Raw genomic sequence first — 26,812 nt, 5'->3', positions numbered from 1 at the left:
TTTACCTCAGTTCTCAGGTCAGAAGTCTGGCACAGTGTGGCTGGATTCTGTGCTCAGGGTCTCACAAGGCCAAAGGCCAAAGCAAAAGGGTAGGTTGGCCTAGACTCTGTCTGCAGATTCTAGGGGAAAAATCCATTCCCAAGACCATTCAAGTTACTGGCAGAATTCAGTTCAACGCAGTTGTGAGACTGGTGTTTCCTTGCTGGCTGTCAGTGAGAGGTTGTTCTCAGCTTCTAAAGACTGCCCACATTCTTTGGCTCATGGCCCTCCCCCATCTTCAAAACAAGTAGCCATTGCTCGAGTCTTTTTAACGTTCTGAATCTTTCTAGCATTCTCTTCTACCCTCAGCCAGATGCTCTGCTTTTAAGGGCTTGTGTGATCACTTTGAGTCTGCCCGGAGTCATCTGATTACTAACATTAATTACAGGCATACCATATTTTATTGTGCTTTACTTTATTGTACTTCATGGATATTGCGGGTTTTCACAAATCAAAATTTTCGCGACCATGTAATAAGCAAGCCTATCAGCTCCATTTTTCCAACAACGTTTGCTCACTTGGTCTGTGTCATATTTTAGTAATTCTCGCAACATCTCAAACTTTCTCATATTTGTCATGGTAACTTCAAGACATCAGTAGAGTATGATGGAATAGCAAGAGAACCAGAATTAGAAGTGATGTCTGAAGATGTGACTGAATTGCTACAATCTCATGACAAAACTTTAACAAATGAATAGTTGCTTTTCATGAACAAAGAAAGTGGTTTCTTGAGATGGAATCCACTCCCAGTTAAGATGCTGTGAAGACTATTGAAATTATAACAAAGGATTCATAATGTTGTATAAACTTTGGTAAAACAGCAGCAGGGTATAAGAGGACTGACTCCAATTTTTAAGGAATGTCTACTGTGGGTAAAATGCTATCAAACAACATCCTATGCTATGAAAAATCGTTCATGAAAGGAAGAGTCAATCTATGCAGCAAACCTCGGCTTAAGAAATTGTCACCGCCACCCCAACCTTCAGCAACCACCTCCCTGATCAGTCAGCCACCATCAACATCGAGGCAAGAACCCCCACCAGCAAAATGATTACAACTCACTGAAGGCTCGGATGATGATTAGCATTTTTTAGCAACATTTTTTAATTAAGGTATGTACAGTACACTTTTTCAGACATAATGCTAATGCACAATATAGTGTAAACATAATTTTATATGCACTGGGAAGCAAGAAAAATTGTGACTCACTTTATTGCAATATTTGCTTTATTGCAATGGTCTGCATCTGAACCCACAGTATCTCCGAGGTATGCCTATACATCTGCGACATCCCCTTTGCCATGTAACATATTCAACAGGCATGACAACCAGGGGTGAAGGTAATTGGGAAATACTGCCCATCACATACATTTTACACAATGACCTAGTATACACACGTATAAACGAAACAAAAATTAAAATGCTTGCTCCTACTCAACACCCTGATGCTTTTAATATATTTTAAAAGGCCAGTGGCAACATACTACATCAATTTCCTATCCCACTAATGGGCTACAACCTCTAATTTATCTTAAAAACAGGCCAGCATGCCCTTTTAAAGTCCTATTTTCAGTAATAATAGAAGGCCCATGAAAGGGCCTCAGGGGTCTGTGTAAACCTTAACTTATATGAGAAGTTATGAAACTAATCACAAGAAAAATAAACACATGTTGTGGGACATTCTACAGGACACTTCACCAGTGCTACTGAAGGCTGTTATGGTCATGAAAAATGAGAAAAGACTGAGAAATTGTCACAGATCAAAGTAGACTGGGGAGACTTAATGAGTCAATGTAATATGGTATCTTGGACTACACCTTGGAACAACAAAAAAAGATATAATAGGAAAACTGGAGAAATACAAAGTCTGGAGTTCAGTTAATAGTAACAAGTACATGTCATTTTCTGAGTTTTAATAAGTATACCTGGCAATCTAAAATGTTAACAGCGGAAGTAGGTGAGGAGTATGTAAGAACTCTGCACTATCTTTGCAACTTTTTTTCTGAAATCTAGTATTACTCTACTATAAAGTTTATTTACAAAATATAACAGGACTGAGCATCTTGCATTCTAGGGAGATCTGTGAACTCTGTATATTCAACCCATGATCCAAAAATACTTAAGACCCACTCTCCAAGGCTTCTTGGTGCTTTCCTTAACTACTACGTCCTAAATATTCTGCCTCCTTCCTGCTATGTCATCCATATCTTCCCTGCAAAATCCAAAATTTAGCCAGGGGCAGGGGGAAGGAAAAACGAGTTACTGTTTAGTGAGTACAGTTTCTATTTGGGAAGATGAAAAATGTTTTGGAGATGGATGATGGTGATGGTTGTATAACAATATGAATTTATTTAATGCCATAGAACTGTACACTTAAAAATGGTTAAAATGGTAATTTTTATGTTGGGTATTTTATCACAGTTAAAAAATAAAAATAATCAGTACTGACACATACTGTAACACAGAAAAACCTTGAAAACATTATCTATGTGAAATAAGACAGACACAAAATACAAAATTCTATTCATATGAAAATGGTCTAAAATTGAGAGATATACCTGTAAAAATACTAAAAACTACTGAAATGTACATTTTAAATGGCTGAATTATATGGTATATGAATTATATCTCAATAAAGCTGTTAAATGTTTTATTTACTTTTAAATTTAGGATCACATTTATTGGCATTATGAAGATCTTACGTGGTATCCAATATATTCTAGAACCAGATTCTGGTGACATGCTGGAAAAATGAAGAATAAATGCAAAGGCTTAGGTTTAGAATGGCTGGCAGGGGAGATCAGGAAGGTCTGTGACTGGGCATGGTAGCTCTCCAGTCATGGCAGTGAGAACAAATGCAAGACTATGAAACACACTAGCTTAAAGCTGATCAGTGACTTTTATTCTGGTCCTTACCATTCATTCAGCAATCTACACAATTCATTTTATCTCTGCCCCAAGCAGCGGCAGCTGCATCCAGGCCGGAAATGGAAGACACAAACAGTGGAAGACCTTGTAGAGAAAAACTAACAGGTGAGATCTGTTTACTCCGGCTTAGGTGAAGGTAGAACAGGAAGTGTAAGTGCAACATTCCAAGGACTCTTCTTCAAAGCTGAGGCCAACCGAGAGCTAACTGAAGGATGCAGGTAAAGGCTCCCAAAACTTCCTGCTCAGCAATCAATCCAAAGTACCTAAAAAGACAAAGAACAACGTGTAAAGCAAGGTGCCTTAAGAGCTGGATGAGCGTAATAAACTGGAAAGGTTAAAGTGGAAGCTGCTTTGGTACTCGCAGTTCTCTAAAACCAAAATACTTGTTCTGAATACTATCCATCCAACAGATCCTCCAGGAAAAACATGTCGGTAGAGAGGGTGGGCAGCCAGGAATTAAGCATACTGCAGAGTTAGAACCAGAGGTAGGGAAAGGGATAAGAAATTGTTGTTAGTTAATGAGCATTTATGAAAACCATACAAGGGGTGAGTGACACAAAATACATAAGTTCTCTAAGCCAAGAGTTTATAACCTTTTGAGAAAGTTACAGTTCAAGATTAGATACTAAGCCCAGAAGTTTTTATGCCTTCCCATCCAAGATTCCACTCAAAAGGAAAAAAATGTTTAAAAAAAGACATAAATCTACAAAAAAAAAATAGAGGGTCCATCAGCAGATAAGAGATTTCAACAATAAGCTGAGTAACAGAAATCTGACTGAGTATGTTTATAAATAGTGCAGAGGAAAAATGAGCCTAAAAATAACACGGATTGAGCTGCAGTAGAGGTAGGAGCCCATTTGCCTAGGAAACCCATGGGGAGGCTGCAGACCCAGACACCAGGAATAAGGAAAGAGATGCAAAGCTAAATGGGTTAATGACTCAAGGGTCTATATGAGAAACAGCTGACCCCATCTCCCCACAACCCTCCCTAAATGCAGCACTCCCAGAAAACAAGTATTTAAAACTTGGCAGGGGAAAAAAATCAGAGGGCTCCCTTCTAAAGAACTAAGTGAATTATCCGGAGAACAAGAGCAGCTTCTGAAAATGCCAGTTATCCCAGGAAAGCTTTCTGCATTCTGGCCTTTGGGGGCCCCTAGCATAAAATCTAGTGCTCTCTCTGCTCACCCTGAAGTAGAAGTGTCAGGCAAAAACCACACACACACAGTTTCCAACAGCCTTCTTATTCCCTCGTTCTGAAACAGAATGAAAATTACCAGGCCTACAAAGCGAGAGACCAAAATTTATTTTTCTTAAAAACGTTATAATGCAAATTCCTGCTAAGCTCAACTGATAAAGTTTATTAAAATACTTTTAAAATCCTATAGGCACTGAAGCAGCATCAAGAAAAGGCAAACCCTAAATCTAGAAAAGGCAAGAACACAAAATCCAGCCTTCAAAGCTTCTTTTGCCCTGAGGGCATTTGCCAATCCAAAAGACAGAGCTGAGAAACTGCTTTGATTTTGAAAAGCTGAGCAACCCAAGTTAAATCCCAGTCTGCCCAGTGAAAGGGCCTGATAACCTGCCCCCACACACACTTTTTTAAAACTGAGTCCCAAAATAGCTACACAATGAGAGTAAGACAAAACCCGAATTAAACAAGCCCCCCTCACAGGCTTATAATTAGGGTTCGTATTACCACAGTAGCCCATAGATCCTCAAATCTTGGTTTTGGATTAAAAGGATTAAACTAATAAATATTCCTAGGTGCCTTGCAGAAGCACATGAAAATCTTCTTTGGAGAAAGGTTTCATAATACAGGCTTCAAATCAAATTATCCAACCATGAGACAGTACCAACAGAAACAAAAGACCAAAAAAAAAAAAAAAAAAAAGACTTCAAAAGGCTTTGAATTAACAAAATTAACATAAAATCAATTATATTTCTATTTCTAGTAACCCAGAAAATAATTTTTTTTTTAGAAAGATACCATTAACAATAGCATCTAAAATATTAAGTACTGACAGGAAAACATCTAACAAGATATGTGAAGACTTCCTCAGGTAAAATTAAAAACTTAATTTTAAAAAAGTAAACTCTAAATAAATGAAGACATATACTATGTTCATGGACTGAAAAAGTTGCTATTGCAAAGATGTCATTTCTCCCCTGAAGTAATCAACAGATTCAATGCCATCCAAACCTATTCCCCTTCTAGCGGAATTTGAAAAGTAGATTCTAAAACATACATGAAAATGCAAAGAATCAAAAACAGCCAAAACACTTAAAGGACAAGGTGAGAAGATTTGCTCTCTCACCTAAAGCTCCTATAATTGAGACAGTGTGATAGTGACAAGAGAAGAGACAAAAAGATCAACAAGAGAGAACAGCCCCCAAACAGCCTTGGTTTATAACAAAGGTAGCACTAAAAAGAAAATGATACAGATAAGTGAATATCTAAATAAAAAGGAAAAAAGAGAAATTAGACCACTACCTCGATCTGAAAGACAAAGTCAACTCTAGTTTTATGAAAGACAAGACTATAAAGATTTTAGCATATAGGAATTCATGACCCTGGGTTAGGGAAAATTTTCTTACTAAACAAAAAACAAATAGTACTATGCGCAGGAAAAAACACATTTGACTACCTTTAATTAAGAATTCATGTTTATCAAAAGATATCCTATAGAGTGAAGAACACAAATCATAAACCAGGAAAAGATACATCCTTCTCATATACTGAATAAGATTCATATTCAGATTATATATGTAATATTATAAATCAGTTAGAAAAAAAGTCAAAATATCTGAGAGAAAAATAGAACCGCCTCCCGCCCATAAAAAAAGGACATGCATATGAAAAGATGCTCAATGTCACCAGTAATCTGGACAATGCAAATTAAAACCACAATGCAATTATCACTTACATCCCTATCATACTGGCAAAAATCTAATTCTGAGAACATCAAGCGTTGGTAAGAATGAGGAGCAATGGAAATTATCATATACTGCTTGTTGGCAGAAATGTGAATCAGATACATGAGAAGTTTGGCAGTACCTACAAAAGGGGGATATATATATCCTATGCCCAACAATTTTATACACACACACACACCTAGAGAAACATGTACAAGAATGTTCACAGCAAATTAGTCATAAAAAAAAAAAAATGTTATCAAACTATCCACATTAAAATGGTTCCATTGTGGTACTGTCACACAATGGCATGCCATACAGCAAAGAAAATGAACAAACCAGATATGTGCAACCACAAAGATGAATCTCATAAATGTGTTAACCTGAAGAAAACAGCTCTGGGATAGATGCTAACCAATAAATACATACAGTTTAGTTCCATTTGTAAAAAATTCAAAGAAACATAAAACTAAACATTAGTATTTAGGGATAAATCCTTATGTGGTAAAACTAAAGAAAATCAAGGAAGTAATTACCAAAGTCAGGATACAGTCAGGCAGGGCAAGAAAAGACATGATGAGTAATATACATGGAGCTTCTGGTGGCTGACAATATTTATCTCTTGGTCTCGTTGGTATTTACAACGGTGTTAATTTTATAATTTATTGACTTTAAATTTCTTTGTGTTACATTTTATAAGGAAAGGCTTAGGAAAGAATGTACATATTCTAAACATATTTGCATAATACATTCAGAATAAAAGCTATTCACAGTACTATTTTTCAACCTCTACACTCAACAGATTAAGCATGGAAGATTTAATTGTGGTAACAGCCTTAACAATGTCAAAGTATACATGACGCAAAGTGAAAGCTAGAAGTGGGCTAAAAACAGGAAAGGAAGAGACAGATCACTAAAAGTCACCCCTTACAAAGTGGGAAGACAAGAAATATGTTGAGAGTTAGGTACAACAAAAAAAAAAAAAATAATACAACTACAATGAAAAGAAATGTTCAAGAAACTTGTTTAAGATAAAAACCATGAATAATAAAATAGCAATAACTATGTATCTATCAACAATTATTTTCAATGTAAGTGGGTTAAGTGCTCCAATCAAAAGACACTGGATGGAGATTGGATTAAATATGGCAGCATGAGAGGCATTACCAGATTTCTCTCTTTGAAACAACAATAAGCTGAACTAAAACTCAACAAAAAACACCCAAACTGCACACCAGCACATCTGAGCGTGGGATCTGTACATAAGAGCTACCTACCATGGGTCAGAACTCCGGGTGTTGGGCAGTGACCTGGGAGAAACAAAGAAGCTGCCTCTCCAAGCTCCCTGCAGGAGGAGGGGAAGAAGAGAAGGGGCAGAGAGTGACCTGAACAGTCTTGCCTGGGAGTGCTGTGAGCTCCACATGGCTGGCGGCAGAGCTCAATCATCAGGGCAGGAGGCAGAGAAACAGAGACGGCAGAAAAGCAGAAAAGCAGGTACGACAGAGAAACAACAGCTGATTTTTAACACCGGCGGATGGATGCAAAACAGGCTGAGCCACAGCCTCCAACTCCCAATCCAGAGGGCTCCTTCCACTATACCGTCCCAGACGTAACACAACGGAGCCCCTGGGAAATCTGAGTAAATGCTACCTAAATTGTCACTAACACTGACAAGAACTGAGATTGAGGGTAGCAAGCATGATTAAACATCTATAAAGAAAAAAAAAGATATTATTAACACTTTATATAAAGCAGATATTCAAGAGGCTTATATGCCACCTACTGGAGACCAAATGAAAAACACTTTATTTACAACAGGCTAGAGACCATTATATAATAAATCTTCTTTGTGGAAAAAAGAAAAAAGCAGAACACACTTCCATTAATGCCCAGGCAGAGATACAGTCCATTAACCACCATGAACAACCAAGGTGGCAAGGCAGCTCAGAAAAAAAGAGAAAAATCTCCAGAAAATAAGCTTAAAGACATAGAAATATGCAACTTAAATTCTGGATGGTACTTCTAAAAAAACGCAGTGAGATCTGAAACTAATCATATCACAATTTCAGGAATTAAAAAAACAACTAGATGAGCAGAATGGGTTCTTTAGCAAGTAGACTAAAATCTTCAAAAAGAACCGAATAGACTTTCTAGAGATAAGACACTGCAAGAGTTGAAAAATGAAATAACAAGCTTGGGAAATAGAGTCAACCAAATGGAGGAAAGGATCAGTGATATTGAAGACAGAAATCTAGAAATAAATCAGAAGGAAGAAACCGAAAAATGAAAAATAATGAAAGAGAAATACATGAACTAGCTGATACCATCAGGAGACGAAATATAAGAATAATGGGAATTCTCAAAGGGGAGGAAAAGGAGCAGAGATTACGAAAGCATTTTCAGACAAGAATTTCCCAAATCTAAGGAGTGAGCTGGAGCTTAGAATTCAAGAAGTCAACAGAATACCCAATTATCTCAACCCAAAAAGGCCTTCACCAAGACACACCATATTAAAATTATCAAAAATCAACAACAAAGAAAGAATTCTCAGGGCAGCCAGGGAAAAGAAGACAGTAACCTATAAAGGAAAACCCATTTGATTATCTTCGGACTTCTCAGCACAAACTGATATTTACGGAGCCTTCCATCCCAAAACAGCTGCTTATATATTCTTCTCTAGTGCACACGGAACATTCTCAAGAATTGACATATTATTCTCAACAAATATAAGAGGGTTGAAATCATACCAACCATATTTTCTGATAGTAATGCTTTGAAACTAGAAATCAACTGTAAAAAGAAAGCAGAAAGAACCACAAATAAATGGAGATTAAACATACTACTGAAGAATAACTGGGTCAGAGAAGGAATAAAAAGGGAGATCAAGAGATACATAGCAATAAATGATAATGATAGTACAACATATCAAAACTTGTGAGACATGACAAAAGCGGTCATAAGAGGAAAGTTCATATCATTACAGGCCTACCTCCAAAAACAAGAACAAACCCAAATAAACAACCTAACGCTTCATCTTAAAAAACTAGAAAAGGAAGAACAAATGAAGCCCAAAGTCAGCAGAAGGAAAGAAATGATCAAAATTAGAGCAGAAATAAATGAAATTGAAAACAAAAAAACAATAGAAGAAATAAATGCAACAAAGAGCTGGCTCTTTGAGAAGGTTAATAAAATTGACAAACCCGTGGCTAGACTAACTAAAGAAAAAAGAGAAAGAACACAAATAAACAAAATCAGGGATGAAAGGGAGGAAATTACGACTGATACTGCAGAAATATAAAGGATCATACAAGAATACTTTGAAAAGTATATTACATCAAATTTAATAACTAGAAGAAATGGGCCCGTACTTAGAAAAATACAACCTTCCTAGACTGAATCAAGAAGAACTGAAAAATCTAAACAGACCGATCAGCAGTATAGAAATTGAAACAATCATAAAAAACCTACCAAAAAGTAAAAGTTCAGGACCAGATGGCTTCACCAGTGAATTCTACCTAACATTCAAAGAAGATTTAATACCTATGCTTCTCAAACTCTTCCAAAAAATCGAAGAGAAGGCAATACTTCCCAACTCGTTTTATGAGGCCAATATTACTCTGATTGCAAAACCTGGTAAAAATAACACAAAAAAAGAAAACTACAGACCAATATCTCTCATGAACACAGATGCAAAAATCCTAAATATGATACTAGCGAACCAAATACAGCAACATATTAAAAAGATTACATACCACAATCAAGTTGCTTTCATCTCGGAGGCACAAGGATCGATTAATGTGATATACTACATAAATAAATTAAAAACTAAGAATCATAAGATCATATCAATAGATGCAGAAAAAGCCTTTGACAAGATACAACATCCATTCATGATCAAAACACTTCACGAAATTGGTACAGAAGGAAAGTATCTTAACATAATAAAGGCCATATATGACAAACCCTCAGCCAACATTATACTTAATGGTGAAACACAGAAAACTTTCTAAGATCAGGAACGAGGCAAGGCTGTCCACTATCGCTACTCTTCAATATAACATTGGAAGTCCTAACAAGTGCAATCAGACAAGAGAAAGATATAAAAGGCATCTAAATAGGAAACAAAGAAGTCAAACTGTCACTACGGATGACCTGATTCTCTATACAGAGAACCCTAAAGACTCCACAACACTACTACTAGAAACGATAAGCAAATATAGTCAAGTATCTGAATACAAAATCAACGTTCAAAAATCCATAGCGTTTCTATACTCTAACAACGAAGCATCAGAAAAAGAAGTGGAAAAAATAATTCCTTTCACAATTGCAACAAAAAGAATAAAATACCTAGGAATAAATCTAACGAAATATGTGAAAGACCTATATAATGAAAACTATAAGACCCTGTTAAAAGAAATCAAAGAAGATACAAAAGAAATGGAAAGATATTCCATGTTCTTGGATTGGAAGAATCAACATAGTTAAAATGACCTTATTATCTAAAGCATTATACAGATGTAATGCAATCCCCATCAAAATCTCATCGGCATTTTTTAAAGAAATAGAACAAAAAATCATCAGATTTGTATGGAAGCACAAAAGACCCTGAATTGCAAAAGTCATCCTGAGAAAAAAGAACAAGGCTGAAAGCATCACTCTGCCCGACTTCAAATTATACTACAAAGTGACAATAATCAAAATGGCATGGCATTGGCAGCAAAACAGACAAATGAACCAGTGGAACAGAATCGAAAGTCCAGAAGTAAACCCATATTTATATGGCAAGTAATTTTCAGCAAAAACGCCAAAAATATACAGTGGAGAAAGGAAAGCCTCTTCAATAAACAGTGCTGGGAAAACTGGAAAGCCACCTATAAAAGAATGAAACTAGACTGTTGTCTATCACTACACACCAAAATTAACTAAAGATGGATTAAGGACCTGAATATAAACCTGAAACAATAAAATGCATAGAAGAAAACATAGGAATGAAACTCAAGGACCTTGGACTTAAAGAGGATTTTATGAATTTGACCTCAAAGGCAAGGGAAGTAAAAGCAAAAATAAATGAATGGGACTGCATCAAACTAAAAAGCTTCTGCTCAGCAAAAGAAACTGTCAACAAGGTAAAGAGATAACCATCCAAATGGGAAAATATATTTGAAAGCAATACCTCTGATAAGAGCCTAACGTCCAAAATATACAAAGAACTCATACAACTCCATAACAACAAAAAAACAAATGATCCAATCAAAAAATGGGCAGAGGACCTAAACAGACACTTCTCCCTAGAGGACATACGAATGGCCAACAAATATATGAAAAAATGCTAGCTATTATGGAAACATAAATCAAAACCACAATGAGATACCATCTCACACCTGTTAGAATGGCTATAATCAACAGGACAAGTAATAACAAATGTTGGAGAAGATGTGGAGAATTAGGAACCCTCATATACTGCTGGTAGGACTATGAACTGGTACAGCCACTATGGAAAGCGGTATGGAGGTTTCTCAAAAAACTAAGATTAGACCTACCATGTGATCCAGCAATCCCTCTACTGGATATTTACCGCAAAGACTTGAAAACTCATATTTGAAAAGATATTTGCACACCGATGTTCACAGCAGCATTATTCACAGTGGCCAGGACATAGAAGCAACTGAAGTATCCTACGATAGATGATTGGCTAAAGAAGCTGTGGTACACACATACAACGGAATATTACTCAGCCATAAGAAGAGATGAAATACTGCCATTTGCAGCAACATGGATGGACCTTAAAATAATCATACTAAGCGAAATAAACCAAACAGAAAAGGCTGAAAATCACATGATATCACATATGTGGGATATAAACCTAAAAGCAACAAATGAACAGGACTAACGAACAGAGACTCATGGACATGGACAATGGACTAGTGGTTACCAGAAGGGAGGGTGGAAGGGGGAAATTAAAAAGTAAAATGTTTAAAAAAATTATGTATACATAGTATGAAAAAAATAATAAACTGGAGTTTTAAAAAATGTAAGAAAAGAAAAAGGAAATAGGGTGGCCGAATGAATAAGAAAACTAGACCCTTACATATGCTGCCTAGGAGAGACTCACTTCAGACTCAAAGACACATACATACTGAAAGTAACAGTATGGAAAAAAATAATTCATGAAAATGGAAACAAATAACAAAAAGGCTAGGACAGCAATACCAATACCAGACAAAACAGACTTTAAAACAAAGACTATAACAAAAGACAAAGAAGGACCCAGCAATCCCACTTCGGGGTATTTATCTGAAGAAATCCAAAACACTACTTCAAAGGGACACATGCATCCGTATGTTCACTGCAGCATTATTTACACTACCCAACATACAGAAGCAACCTGGGTGTCCATCAATGGATGAAAGAAGTGGTGGTACATATATACAATGAAATATTACTCAGCCATAAAAAAGAATGAAATCTTGCCATCTGCAACAACATGGACTAACTTAGAGGATATTATGCCAAGTGGAATAAGTCAGACAGGAACAAGTGCCATTTGATTTCACTCACATGTGAAATCTAAAAAACAAAATAAATAAATAAAACAGAAACGAATTCATAGATACAGGGAACATTTTGATGGTTGCCAGTTGAGAGGGGGGTTAGGAGGATGGGTGCAAAAGGATAAGGGATTAAGAAGTACAATTTGGTAGTTATAAAACAGTCATGGGGATGTAAAGCATAGCATACGAAATATTATTAATAATATTGAAATAACTAAGTATGGTGCCAGTTGGGTACTAGATTTATCAGAGTGATCACTTCGTAAGTTAAATAAATGTCTAATCACTATGTTGTAAACCTGAAACTAATATATTATATATCAACTGTAATTGAAAAATTAAAAATAATGATACACTACCAAAAAATAGAAAGAGAGAAGGGATTTACGGGGTAGTATAGGTTAGACAAATCTTCATTCGTCATAGTAGAAGTCAACAGATAACATCTGAAGTTGGTATATCAAGAAGAAAGCATATTATTTAGAAATATGGGTAACCACCTAAACTAAAAACAAAAGGGTCAAGGGCAGCAGCTGTATTTCATTATAAAACATTAGGTAATTTATTTTTAAGCATGTATACATATTGCCTTTATTAAAAAAGAAAAAATGGTTTCCTACTTAGAACATACACTAAGGATATAACATTTACTTTTACCAGGTACAAAATAATATAAATGGACTGTATACACAGGGCCAAAATTTTAGTCTACTAGTGTAGGATAAGCAGAGGGTTCAATTACTGAGATAATTGGACTGGTAGATGAAAATGAACACATCCACCACTCAATAAATGGTCATTATTAAAAATTCGAGCTAAGCATTATGCCATGGAAGAAGCTAGAGTGGAAAACTGCATAAGATCTCTCCACTTCTATTCCTGATATCGTTCATCTCTTTGGAGAGCTCGTAATTAAAAATGAGCAGGTAGTCTCCAAACATTTTTGAATAGAGAATTTACAGAAAGTCGGTCACAAGGTGTTTGCCTTAGGTAGCTAGCTAATGAGTTATTTTTAGGAAAAAAATGAGGTGGAAAGAGAAGCTTGAGAAAGATCTAAAAATTAATAAATGAAGCTGGTCATTAAGATATGTGGAAATGTATCTTTAAAAACATTTAGAAAAATATATCGAAAGGGCCAGGAGCCTAGACTATATAGAGATGCAAAACAAGACCATTAAAATAATGAAATAAATCAAGAAAAGATATCTGAAGGTAATGAGGTTTGAAGAGGTAATGAGAACACCCTAGTATGGTGAAGGTACATGGCTTTCAAAAAACTAGTCAGAGTACAGGTAAGTAAGAGTAAACTGATCAGATTAGGAATTAAGTAGCAGAAGTTGCTCTATGAGAAGGCAGCTAAAATGAGGTATTTCAAATATTTGCTATTTCAAGGACAAGATTTAGTTAGTACACCAGTTAATCTAAAATTCCTAAGAACAAATAGAGAGGCAAGCACAGAATCTCACTGCAGCAAAATAATCACTTACCACTACCTACTGAAGAAGAAATAGGAACAAGTAGTAACCCTTTAAATGTTGGTAATTGTCTCTGATCTTTAGCATTATGATGAAGGGGAAGATTTGTATCTAGGAATGGAAATCAAAGTAGGAATCAACCTTCCGAATCCAGTGAATTCCACTGGGGTCTTTATTTCTCTCCCATTTCAGACAGAAGCAATTTTCAGCTAAATCTCACCATATGTAGCAAGTTAGTTTTTCCTATCTTAACAGGAAATAGAAAGAAACATCACAAACAAGAAAGAACCAACCATCCATTTTATTAGGTTTTGAACTCAGATTATTAACATAGAAAAGACAAGTGGAAGTAATTACTCATTGATAGAGAACTCACCTTCCAGAAAAGCAAACTCATCCACAGCTTCTATTGCATTATCTGAAACACAAAGCAAAGAGACACCTGACTCTCTCTGGTCATCTGGACATCATCCCCACAAAAAACACAACCCCTGCAGGGAACGAGGCCATATACAAATCAGGGCATGTATAAAATTTGTCCCTTTGCTATTTTGAGATCCATGTCTACTCCACTACCAAATCTTACATATCAGTTGTCTCTCTACAAGAGTAAGAAAATCCTGGTCAGTGGAGGGAACCTCTTTGCTCTGAAAATCATCAGAGAAGAGTTTGATAATATAGCAGAGAACGTGAGAATACAATATATGAAAGCTTACATATGTGTTAAAGTTACTAGGCTAGAAAGGAGAGTCAGAAATCAAACGTCCAGTCTCTAGGAGAAATAAAAATGTTAAGCCTTGCACAACGTGGCAGAAAGCATAAAGGGGTCTAGTCAGCTTTGGCAACCACTAGACTCCTTTCCTTGTCTGTCCTACCACCCCTCTAACAACACAAAGCATAAAGACTCTAAAGGCAGGGCTTTCTGGCACTGTGACAGTCCAACAGAAAACAGCACAGGGAGGCACCCTGAAGCATTTCCCATCTTACAGTGATGCCTTCTTAACCAAAGGGAAAGCCTCACTCAGCCCTCCCTTGTATGCCCCCAATGCCAGATACCACAGTGACACTTTACCCAAATCCCTCCTCTGGAGAGTTTTTCTCTTCCCTTGTTGAGCACAGCAGTAGGCATCTTTTGCAATGGTCTCCACAAACAGTTCCTGTGAAGCAAACAAGGAGAGGTGTACAGTAAGTCACCACGAAACGTATACAATAGGTTCTGGGACTTTAAGTGAAAGGACACGGTAACAAAACCAATTTTACCACGGACTAAATGATATAAACAGTTAAGTTTCTAGGGTACCTCATCAACAGTATATGAAAACAATGTTCAACAATAACAAAAAAAAAAAACGAAGTTATTCGGAGATCTGCTGTATCGGTGGGTTCTGGCACAATTTGTGAGAGGAGTGAAAGAGGGCTCAGGTGCACGGGGAAGTTCTCAGGGACTGCAAGTTCTACTCCACTTTCCCCTCCCTCACTTGTAAATCCACCCCACTCATTCATCTGCGACTACAAGTTCTAAATTAGACACGGGAGATGCAAATTAACGTCCTTGGCCAGGTTCTCATGATGACACAGGTGTGTTAACAAAGCAACACAACTCCTGTATGTGGCCCTTTTCCTGTCTTCCGTTCCTACACTCACACCTCAGATTCCGGCCTGGGCCCTGCAGCTCCCAGTCCTCCGCTCAACCGGCCCAGGGCCTCTCCTTCCTCTGCTCCCCAACTCTGGCCCACGCCGCTGCTAAGCTCCGCCCCCTCGCCGCGCTCCCCGCCCCTCTCCTTGCGCCCCTCGCGCTGCCGCCTCACCGCGGCTCGTGCCAGAATGAAGATGGCTTCCTGTCCCGCGAGCGTCACGTCAGGGTCCGCCTTAACCAAGGCCTTCACTCGTGCCAGAGGCAGCCTCGAGAGACGAGGCCCGGGCGCACTGGTCGAGGCTTGCGGCTGCGGGGCCGCTGCCTCCCCACTGGACCCCTCCTCCTCCCGGGGCGTCCCGCTTCCAGCAGCCACAGCCGCCATCCAGGAAGCGAGCAAGCTGCGCGCGGCCGCCGACTGTGCGCGCGCATGCGGCGCCGGCGCCTTTCCCCGCGCGCGGGGAGGCCACGCCCCCTGTGGGCACGAGTGCCCGCCCTTTTAGCAGCGGCTCGTTTCCTGGAAATCCCAGCGAGTCGGGACCAGGTGCGGTGCGTGCGTGTTTGCTCGGTTCCACTACCCCCGCGCCACCGCTGGCCGTAGTGGCCCCGCTGGCCGGTTCGGTGACCCTCCGGCGCCGCCTGGCCTACTTGAGCCCAGGCATCGCCTCTCAGTTGAATATGGTGGCTGGGATGCCCTGGTTCTGGGAGGAGCGAGCGCGCAGGTATGGAAAAACCTAGACCTGGCCTGCCAAGAGGCTTAGTCAATGCAGAATTGATACCCAAGGCTGAGAAGGGCATGTGCCCAAGGGAGTCCCCGAAGTTTCCCTGAGGGCCCAGCGTGTGGGAAAGAAGATGCCAAGGAGAGCGCGAAATCCGGACCAAGCTTCAAGGAGAACAAGATGCTCTTGACAGAGGGATAAGACTTTGGCAGCAGAAGTGAAAGAAGTTCAGTCCAGATGGGAAATCACAAGAAAAAGGCATAGAAGCTGGAAAACAAAGTTGTGGCAGTCACAAGACAGCCACATTAATTCGATCATGAATTACATCAAAGTCTTGCTTCTCAGACTTTATTCACAGATACCTTTACTCTTAGAAATTATTGAAGACCCCGAAGAGCTTTTGTTTCTGTAGGTTGTATTGATACTTGTCATATTAAAAATTAAAACGAAGTTTAAAATATTCATTTAAAATAACTGAAACATTACATGTTAACATAAGTAACATGTTTATAAGTAACTAAATTTTTTTAATGAAAAAAAGCGTCTTTAATATTTGTCTTAATAGAAGACAAATGGATTCTCTAGCTGCTTCTGTATGTTAACATCACTTTTCACATAGATCTGAAAAAGTCTTCTTGAGAGAATGAGAATGAAAAGAGAAAATAACCTTTGCATATTATTAATGAAACCAGACCTTAACTGTTTCTTTGAGTGTCTTTCTAGAAATACCAGTATCTCCTTACCAAAGACTGAGCAGCAGCCAGGCCAAACCTGGCTCCATCGGACTAGTGTCCATGGCTGGAGTCTGCCAGAAGGACTATCCTTGTCCAGCTGATGAGCTTTCAACATAGAAAAGCCTAAAAGTTCTTCCTTGGATCATGCTAACTAGTCATTTTCTACGCATGCGATGTATGAAGAGACATGGAGCCTGGCTGCCCACATAGGAAAACCAAAGACTTCCATAAAGACTACCCAATCATCACCTCTCTAAGCCTATCCTACCCCTTCCTCTCCACCATAAAAATCACTACTAGTTCACTACTAGGGGAGACTAATTTGAGCCTTGCTTCTGGTGTCCATGTGGCTGCCTCACAATTAGTCTTCTCTGCAAAAGACCATTACCTCTGGATTTGGCTTTTCAATTGTACAGTCAGCAAAGAACCCACTTACTCGGATTGACTACATCAAGGAAATAGTTTTGACTTCACAGACCCCTAAAAAGGGTCTCTCAGAACACACACACACACACACACACACACACACACACACACACACCCATTGGTCCCCACACCACACCTTGAGAACTGCAGGCACGGAGGAAGAGTTGATATTTGCAAAAATAAGTTTAATATAAATCAATTCTGTTTTAATAGTTTACATTTCTTCAGCACTTGCTATGTGCATGATTTCAAGTGCTTTACATTTATGTATGTCATGTCGACTTACATCATTTTCATAATACCCTATTTGACATAGGTAATAGCTTTATTTTACAGTTGAGGAAATTGAAACAGTTAATTCACTGAGGAACAGAGCAAAACAATAAAATGGAATCTCTGTAGTCAAGCTGCTGAATTACTAAAATCAAGTAGGTTGAGGTATGAGGAAATGATTCTACTTTTGTTTTAACTAGCTTGGGAACTTAAATTTTTAAACTTTGCAGTTCTACATCAATGCCCAGGTACACATCAAATCTCCAAATAACCCTCTGATTACCCCCCAAGGACTAAGTAAAGAATATTCATGCATGTAGACTATTTGACATCCAGATCACCAGTCATCTAGAAATTACACTCTTGGACTAACCCAGAGGCTAAGAATGCAGAACTGATTCTTCTCAAGAACATGCATTTTACTATAAGAAATCCTACCATTTCTTTCTTCTTCAGAATATTCTGGGTATTGCCTAATTGTGTTTCCAGTTTGCAAACCCTAAAACCCTTGAATAAATCTTTATCATTTATTTCAAGCCAAAGCCTCCTGATTTCACTTACATTTGGTGTACATCACCAACAGTGGGATGTAGTAAAAGTCAAGATAAGGTTAAATTAGATAACATATGAATCACTCTCCCTTCCAAAATGATGTAGTAAACTCTACTGACTGGATTAGCAGAATAAGAGGCTTGACCAAGATTACAATCATCAGAAGGGGGTCTAAGTCACTGAAAATTTCACCATAGCCTCCTTTAGGACCTCAGTCCTGAGACCATCTTCAGATTACATTTGTGGATGCTCCTGTACCTAGAAAGCTCCACACAAAATTTATAAAAGTATGGCCAGATTCTTGTGTCACCTTGCAGCAGAAAACTTCATGGAGCAATATTTCAACAATGTCAAAGTAGTTAAGTACTAATGGCTTAAATTCTAAATTAATACAATGAAAGAGTTGGCCACTGTGAGGAAAGAATTCAGTAAGACTTCCTGAATGTTCTAAGTCAGATTGGTTTTGGAAGATTGTCTCTTTAAGCTCCCTTTCTTGCCAGCTTTTTCTGTTATTTATATTTTCCCTACCTTCCTTTAATTTCCTCCTCTTCCCCTCCCTTTTCTCCCCAAAATGCCCATTTTTTCCCACACCACTTGAGTATTATATCACTTGGCCAAGCCCCTTACTACCTTTTCAAGTTTTACTGTGACTAACAGAAAGAGGTTTATTTAGACCACACAGGACTTTCTGACTATGAGCGCTAAAAGGCATTAAATTGCATTAAAAGGGGAAATCATGCTTTACTGTCTTTGAATTTCAGTGGCAAAGGGACAGAGAAAACAAAGGTCAAAAAAGCCACAAACTAAAAAGAAGAGCCTTGCATATCAATCCATGTAGAATGAAATGCTAAAATTATATTTCATAAGCTACAAGAAGAAAATGCAAAAAAAAAAATCGTGTGAACATTTTATATAATAAACTAATGGTTAAAGACAACTTACCATCTACCTACTAAGGTAAGAGTTATATTCAGGGGATATGTATTCAAAGGAAACCAATAACAAACATCCATTTTATAGATACATACATATTTGTGGGGTCAAATGTTAAATAAATCATAGGGGGAACAGAAGGTATGCTAAGGTGAAAAATAAATAATCCATAGGACTTTTTAAAACGAAAAAAGTAAAGAAAAAAAGTATTATGAGCTTGGCCATAGAAACCTTGGGATGCAAGAATTGCTTAAGCACTTAAAAGTCAAACCATCAGAAATAGAAAGCATATTGATAAAGTGAAAAAAGAAAAACAAAAGGAAACTTTTTTAAATCTTGAAAAGATAGGTCTTAAAGACAGGAGAAAAATTTGCTTTTCATCAATGCAATGTTTGAAGAAATTGCTTAGGCAATAGTTCCCAATTTTTCCCTCCTAACTTTGATTGAAGTATTTTTTCTCTACAAATCTTAGCATTATATTTCTAGTTACAATGAATATATGTTACCCTTGTTATTTAAAAAATTGCAAAACAATTAATTTTAAAAAAGAAAAAATTTTTTTCATCATAGCAGGACTGTAAAGAAACAAGAAATGGTTTACAAAGGGTGGCTAAATATGTACTGTGTACTGGAGGACATACTTGGTGAACAAATATACCCACCTAGATCAAAGACCATTAAGATAAAACACATCTCCTCTTCTTCCAGGCCAGACCAGGTCCTGCAGGATGTCAATAGTCCCAATCATCACCCCAAAAGCAAACATGGCAGGGAGGGGTCAGAGCAAACTCCTTTGACTTGAGATCACTAAGACTAGAAACCTTGGAGGTAAATTAACTCTGCCGCCCTTGACGATGTTGCCTCACATTTCTCTAACACCAGAGCCAGCAGAAGTGAATGGATTCGTCACTATGCAAGTGTGTGTGTGTGTGGGTGTGTGTGTGTGTGTCTGCGCACACATGTGCATGCATACATATATATAAGAGAAATGCAATAAATATATTGAAATAGAGATCCATGGCCACTAATTTATTTTTTAATAAATAAAAATTGTACAATTTAAGGTATACAGCATAATATTTTGATATGTGTATACATTGTGAAATGATTACCACACTCAAACTAGTTAACATATTCATCACCTCCCATAGGTACCCTTATGTGAACGTTTGTGTGAATGTCTTAAAACACTTGAGACCTATTCTCTTAGCAAATTTCAAATACACAATACATAATTTCTAACTATTGTCACCATGTTGTACATTAAGTCTCCAGAACATATCCATCTGATAACTGAAAGCATGTACCCTGTAATTAATATCTTCCCTTTTCCTCCAACCCCAGCCTCTGGTAACCACCATTCTATGCTCTGTTATTGTGAATTCAACCTTTTTTTTAATACCACATATAAGAGAGATCATGTGAAATTTGTCTTTCTGTATCTGGTTCATTTCACGTAGCATAATGTCCTCCAAATTTATTCATATTGTCACAAATGTAGGATTTCCTTCTTTTTTAGGGCCAAATAATATTCTATTGTATATTTTTGCCACATTTTCTATCTATTCCTCTGTCGATGGATACTTAGATTGTTTCCACAACTGGGCTACTGTGAACCATGCTGCAATAAACATGAGAATTCGGATATCTCTTCAAGATACCAATTTTATTTCTTTTGAATATATACACAGAAGTATAATTGCTGAGTCAAATGGTAGCTCTAGTTTTAATTTTTTGAGGAATCACCATATTGTTTTCCATAATGGCTCTATAATTTACATTCCCACCAACAGTGCATAAGTGTTCCCCTTCCTTCACATCCTTGCCAACACTTTTGACTTTTTAATAATAGCCATTCTAGCAGTCGTGAGGTGATAGATAGTTCATTGAGGTTTCAATTTGCATTTTCCGGATGATCAGTGATAGTACCTTTTCATGTATCTGTTGGCTATTTGTACGTCTTCTTTGGAAAAATGCACATTTAGGTCCTTAACCCATTTTTAATTGTATGTGGGTTTTTTGCTATTGAGTTGTATGAGGGTTTTTTTATATATATTTTGGATGTTGATCTCTTATTAGATACATAGCTTGCAAATATTTTCTCCAATTCTGTAGGTTGCCTTTTCATTGTATTGATTGTTTCCTTTGCTGTGCAGAAACTCTTTAGTTTGATGTAGTGCTACTTGTTTATTTTTGCTTTTGTTGCCCATGCTTTTGGTGTCAATTCTAAAAATATACATATCATTTCCAAGAGCAGCATTAAGGAGCCTGACATCTCCTATGTTTTCTTCTAAGAATTTTATGTTTTAGGTCTTATGTTTAAGTCTTTAACCTGTTTTAAGTTGATTTTTGCAGGTGGTATAAGATAGGGGTTCAATTTCATTCTATTTCATGTGGATAACCTGTTTTCTCTAATTCTACCTCCTTAAGGTATTTTATTAGTAGAGATCATACCTTCCCTTTTTAAATCCCTTTAAAGATATTCCCATGGAAGTAGGGAAATAGATTATTCAAGAGGGCCAACTTTCTAACAAAAAATATGGCCCACTCTTATCTCATCTTAATTGCCACCTCTATAAAAATAGTTTGTGAAAGTGTCAAAGTTCAGTCCAGAGATCCAGCTCAAACTCCAAATTTTAGATGAGAGGAAAGATTCTGAGGGTCCAAATATCTCAGGGGGGAAGTAGGCAAGTGGAACTGATTAAGATCTTAATGTCAGAAGCCCATGGCATTGACCACAGATCTGATCAGTGAGTGGGGCTGGAATGATGAGGACATGGCTCCTGATATAGAGGGAGTAGATGTTGCCTAACAGTCTCTGATATTTAAGACTTCTAGAAATACTTGACTTCCCTAGGAGTTTACCTTGATGCCTGTCTCAGATGCTGGCCTTTAGTAGACCTCAGTAGCTAAACTCATCTCTTACCTTGACCCTGCCCCCGCCTCTGGAACAACTTCCTAACAGCCACTTCTAACGTTTCAGCCAGGGCTCCTGCCTGAGTCATCTATTGCTGGTCATTCCACCTGACTTTAACCTACCCACCTACCCACTTTACCTACGGCTGCTGACTAAACCTTTGCCCTACCTGACTTTCTTCCCAACTTATACGCCCTATTGACCTCTCCCGCTGTCCTGTTTTTTTAAGTGACCCAGACTCTAATAAGAGAAATCAAACACACATCATTAGAGATAAGCCCACAAATAAAGTACCAATAAATGGAATGAGTTGCTCTAAACTCTGTCTCCTCCACAGGCTTCTTCTAGCCAAATGACTCTCAGTTCTCTTCCTCTTTTTGGAAATCTTAAAGAACTATGCAGTCCTCCATTGTTCCTTGATTTCTTTGTATATTGACCACTTAGTTCTTCCCCAAAACACTAATTTCCTTGAGACAGAGCTGATGTCCTATTTTTTTTTTTTGTATTCTCCACAGCACCTAACAGATGTTTTTATACAGTTGCTTAATAAATGCTTGCTGGTTAGTTGGTCTTAGAACTCAATTATTTTTTTAAGTTATTAAGCATTTCACAAAGAAGTTAAGCCCAGCGTTTAAAAATCTGTAGAGAAAATGTACAGAAAAAAAATAGTAATATCAATGGATTATATATCAAATTGATGAGATTTTGGGGGGTCATAACTGTGGAGTGTATTTTTTGTTTATTTGTTTTGTTTTGTTTTACCTTGTAAGAGGTGAGAGCAAACACAGAACTAAGCATATTTATACTTTATTGAAACCTTAGGGTATTTTAGCTCAATCAACTTTAAATATTTTTTAATCCAACTCCCTCCAACCCTCCCATTTAAATTAAAAAAGCAGAAACATGGGCGGTTAAGGAACTATTCAACTTTCCAATAGAAAATTACCTCCTGGGTTCTGAATTTTCACTTTTTGGTAAAGTTTTATTCAATTTCTATTTTTATAATTTCTATTTATAAACATTTATTACATTATTTTTTTCTTTTTTTTAAACAATAGAATTTTCAAACGTACAAGGAAGTTGAAAGTACAATAAGTACTCATTTATCCTCCTGGGTGCTCAGATGCCTCATAGGCACCTCATACTCATCCTGATAACTTTCTCTCTTTTGAGACTGGGATTATATGCATGTGATCTCCTAACCAAACACTTGGGAATCCCCTAACTGATCTTTTCTCTCCCTCCCCACAGCCAATCATAACCTTGGTCACCCCCACCATCTCATGTGTCTCTCCATCTGCCTCAGTTGAGGTCCTCATTACGCTCACCTGTACTCACCTCCCAACTGGATTCCTTGTTTTCAATTTTGTTCCCTGCCCATATGCCGGAAAGAGCTTCATAAAATATAGTTCTCATTATGTTTTTCCCATGCTTAAAATCGTTTAGCCACTCCCCCTAGCCTTCTTGATAAATTCCCTGCTCTTAGCATGATGTGGAGTTTAGAAGAGAGATGGGAGGTGGGGATACAAGCTCTGGAATCACCAGGTGTGGACAGAGGTGAAGTCATGACTGAGGTTGAGATCTGAGAAGGAAGAGAAGAGTGCCCTGCACAAAGCCCTTTTCTCTGCTCCCCACAGAGAGACAACTGCCCTGTTGGGACAGATTCCACTGTGAGGGGTCGGGGTCCTGTTGACCATCACTTAACTTGGAAAACAAGCTTTCTGTGTTCTTTGTAAGTTTTCTAAAAGAACGAGTTATTTTTTCAACTCTTTAATAAGTTAAATCACATCTTTTCTGTTACTGATTTGATTGTTACTTTTGGCAAAACTTCCTTACCAGCCTTCCAGAAATAACTATTCTAAACATTCAAGAGGTGGAGAGGTAGGTCAGTGTAAAGGGAGTCAAATACGTGGTGCCAGAAGGAGATTTGACTTTGGGTGATGAACACACAATGCAATCAATGCACACATCTATATATGTATATATACATATAATTTTTATCTTTCAATTAGAATTGATATTCAATTTTATTTTTTATTTGTTTCAGATGTACAGCATAGTGGTTAGACATTTATATAATTTATGAAGTTTCTTCCTGAATGGTCTAGAGTATATTCTTTTGAGAAACTTAATTGTAAAAGTAAACAGACCAATAACTAAAGAAAACAAAGAGCCAAGTGTGGGTTTCCTTTTGTTCCATTTTTCAGAATAAAGAAATTTGAAAAAGTTTAGGCGCCACCGGAGGAGGAGACAGTGAAGTAGGAGCAATAAAAGTATGGGAATGAAAAGAAACAAGTAATGGGCATTCCTTCAACAATTCTTTCCGTTCCTCATGACAAACCCTCACCTAGATCAGTTAGAGTCCAATTAGGAGACAGAAACCACACAAGGTTTGAACAGGGAAAGTAATTTGAATGGGAAAGTTTTAAATAAAAAATTACTGACTGTACAGGGGATCGACTACTAAGGGGTAAAGAGAAGTCTAAAAAATAGAAAAATTTAATGTATTGGGAACGGACGCTACCCCAGAGCTGGGGTGAAAATCCCAGGCATGGAGTGAACCAGGAAAGCACCTCTGCCACCAGACCTGAGACCGAAACCTTGGTGGAGAGGGCACAGCCATGACTCACTGAGCAGTGAAGAAAGTCACTGATGTGCCTACTGGCAGGACTCACTGGCAATCCATCTTCTGAGGCGCTTTGGGAAGATGTCTGTGGGGAGGTGCTGTGCACTGCCAGCCACAGTGCACTCCAAAAGTCTGCTCCAAAAAGAACACACTGGAACCTTGGTCCTCCAGCGCCCTCTAACGATGGAGCATGACAACGCGTCACCTGCACAAAGAGAAACAATCCAAGCAGTGAAGATGGATTTGGAGCTGAGAGGCAGCAGGCAGAGAACATCACACCAACACTGGTAAAATCAGTTCCGCGCCCATTCCACACTGGCACCATACAGCCGTATGTGGATGAAGAAAACAACATCAGTAACTACCACAAACCCAATGGGTTTCTCTGGTCTTATCATTAGTCTCACGTGCATGTCAGAGCAGCCAACAAGCCTGCCACATTTCCCTGGGCAGCTCATCGCCTACTCACTCTGACACTTATTTTTATTTGACACCTTGTCCTCACGCCTCAAACATGTAACACCTGCTCCCCTGTCCATGCTCCGTCTCTCTTGATGAACACAACTCCTATTTCACAGAGAAAATAGAAGCACTGAGAAGAAAGCGTCTGCCCATCCTCACCACCACCTACACATCTACCAGTACCTGCATTTCCACCTGTGACAGGCTGAGATGTGGGTGTGTGAATGCAGAACCAGCTCAAACTGGTCCTAACCTGTTTCCAACAAGACCTAGAAACAAAGTTTAAACCTTGGATACTCCACTTAGGAGTAACACTTGTGAACACCACTCACGAGTGACACCTGTGAGCCCTTAACTGCTCCCCCTCATGGAACCAAAGGACAAGGCCATGACGGGAACCTGAACACCAGAACTCTGTCAAAAGCAAGGGGTCCACTATCCAGGAAGATCCAGCGCTGGAACTCTTTAAATCTTGCCCCAAACTCTGGATCCAGGAAACAGATTTGAGCCTTGCCTTCTGTCTCCTTGCCAGCCAAAGTCGGAGAGAAAAGCTCTTTCTTCTCAAAAGCCGGTGCCACAGTACTGGCTCAGGTGCATGGTGGGCCGTGAGTGGTGAGCCCCCGCTCCGCAACAGGTGCTCCTCTCGGAGGCCACCCCCTGCCTTTCTCCCTTAAAATCCCATCCCCTCTTGCCTACTCGAGGAAATAACTCTGGCATTTCTTCCCTTTCTCTCTCCTACAATATTGGCTTTCCTCCCTCTGCTGGACCATTTTCACCAGCATACATCTTTTTTAAAAAAAAACATACTTGACCCCACACTCTTCCCCAACTTCTGCCTTATTTCTTTGCTCTTATTTACAGGAAAAGTCTTCTTAAAACTTGTCTATATTCATTGTCTCCGGTTTTTCTCTTCTCACTCCCTCTTATATTTAACTCCAACAAGGTGTGTATCACCACCACTCCACTGACACAACTGTTTCTGTATCACCAATGACCAGGCCCACCCCTGGTGTGCAGGGCCCTAGAAAGATATTTTTCGTAAGACTCTTGTCTATCTAAACAATTTGATTTAAAACTGTATTTCAAAATGTAAGGGCCCATGTGAGATGATATTCATCAGTGAAGATTTAGAACCATCGATAGCAAAGAAGCACTTACGTATTTGTTCATTGTTCTATCACTGCACGAAAAGATCCTTTGTAGAGTCCAGGTGCCAGAATTATTTCTGTTCAGATCCAGGATACATCTCTGTCTGCTCTTTTGGCTAATATTATATTTTTCACAGTGAGAAAGGGCAGCAACACTTATTGCTCACAGTGTCAGGGCTGTTTGAAACATGTTTGCATTGAAACGACTTGGTTTGGGATTTGGGTTTTCTGCTGGTTTGGTTTTTGTGTCTGCCTCCACGCCCTCTAACACCATCCTCTTGCTACTGTTGGCATCATCACTCACAACGCTGCACCATCCACCACGGCACCTGTGAGAACTGGCTTCCAATCACTCTCTCAAAAGTTGTCTCTGGGCTTCACTGATGATGACCAGAAATGCCAGTCTCACCCAGAATATTCAGGAAAATGTGAATGATAATCCATTTTCTGACTATATTAAATTTTATGTTTTGAATTCTATAG

The 26,812-nt window shown here is 38.3% G+C and overlaps 1 protein-coding gene across 2 annotated transcripts; it reads right to left on the bottom strand.

Annotated features, from left to right (window-relative positions):
• Positions 1-1,244: 1,244 nt before the first annotated feature.
• POLE4 (DNA polymerase epsilon 4, accessory subunit) lies at positions 1,245-15,964 on the bottom strand. 2 transcript variants are annotated; one of them, XR_004952092.1, is made up of 5 exons: positions 15,715-15,964; positions 14,979-15,063; positions 14,283-14,324; positions 2,206-3,230; positions 1,245-2,170 (listed from the first exon to the last, which is right to left on the bottom strand). XR_004952092.1 is itself a non-coding variant. In XM_016130716.2 (4 exons), exons 1-4 carry the CDS (start codon positions 15,922-15,924, stop codon positions 3,217-3,219), a joined length of 351 nt encoding a protein of 116 aa, XP_015986202.1. In that variant the 5' UTR covers positions 15,925-15,964; the 3' UTR covers positions 1,245-3,216. The 2 variants fall into 2 exon arrangements, 1 of the variants encoding a protein (XP_015986202.1); XM_016130716.2 differs by having other exon boundaries at positions 1,245-3,230.
• Between the last annotated feature and the right edge of the window lie 10,848 nt (positions 15,965-26,812).

The sequence above is a fragment of the Rousettus aegyptiacus genome, unplaced genomic scaffold, assembly GCF_014176215.1.
Source record: "Rousettus aegyptiacus isolate mRouAeg1 unplaced genomic scaffold, mRouAeg1.p scaffold_m13_p_7, whole genome shotgun sequence".
Classification (NCBI taxonomy): Eukaryota; Metazoa; Chordata; class Mammalia; order Chiroptera; family Pteropodidae; genus Rousettus; species Rousettus aegyptiacus.
Note: the sequence above shows the minus strand (reverse complement) of the source record. Positions and strands in the feature narration are given on the sequence as shown.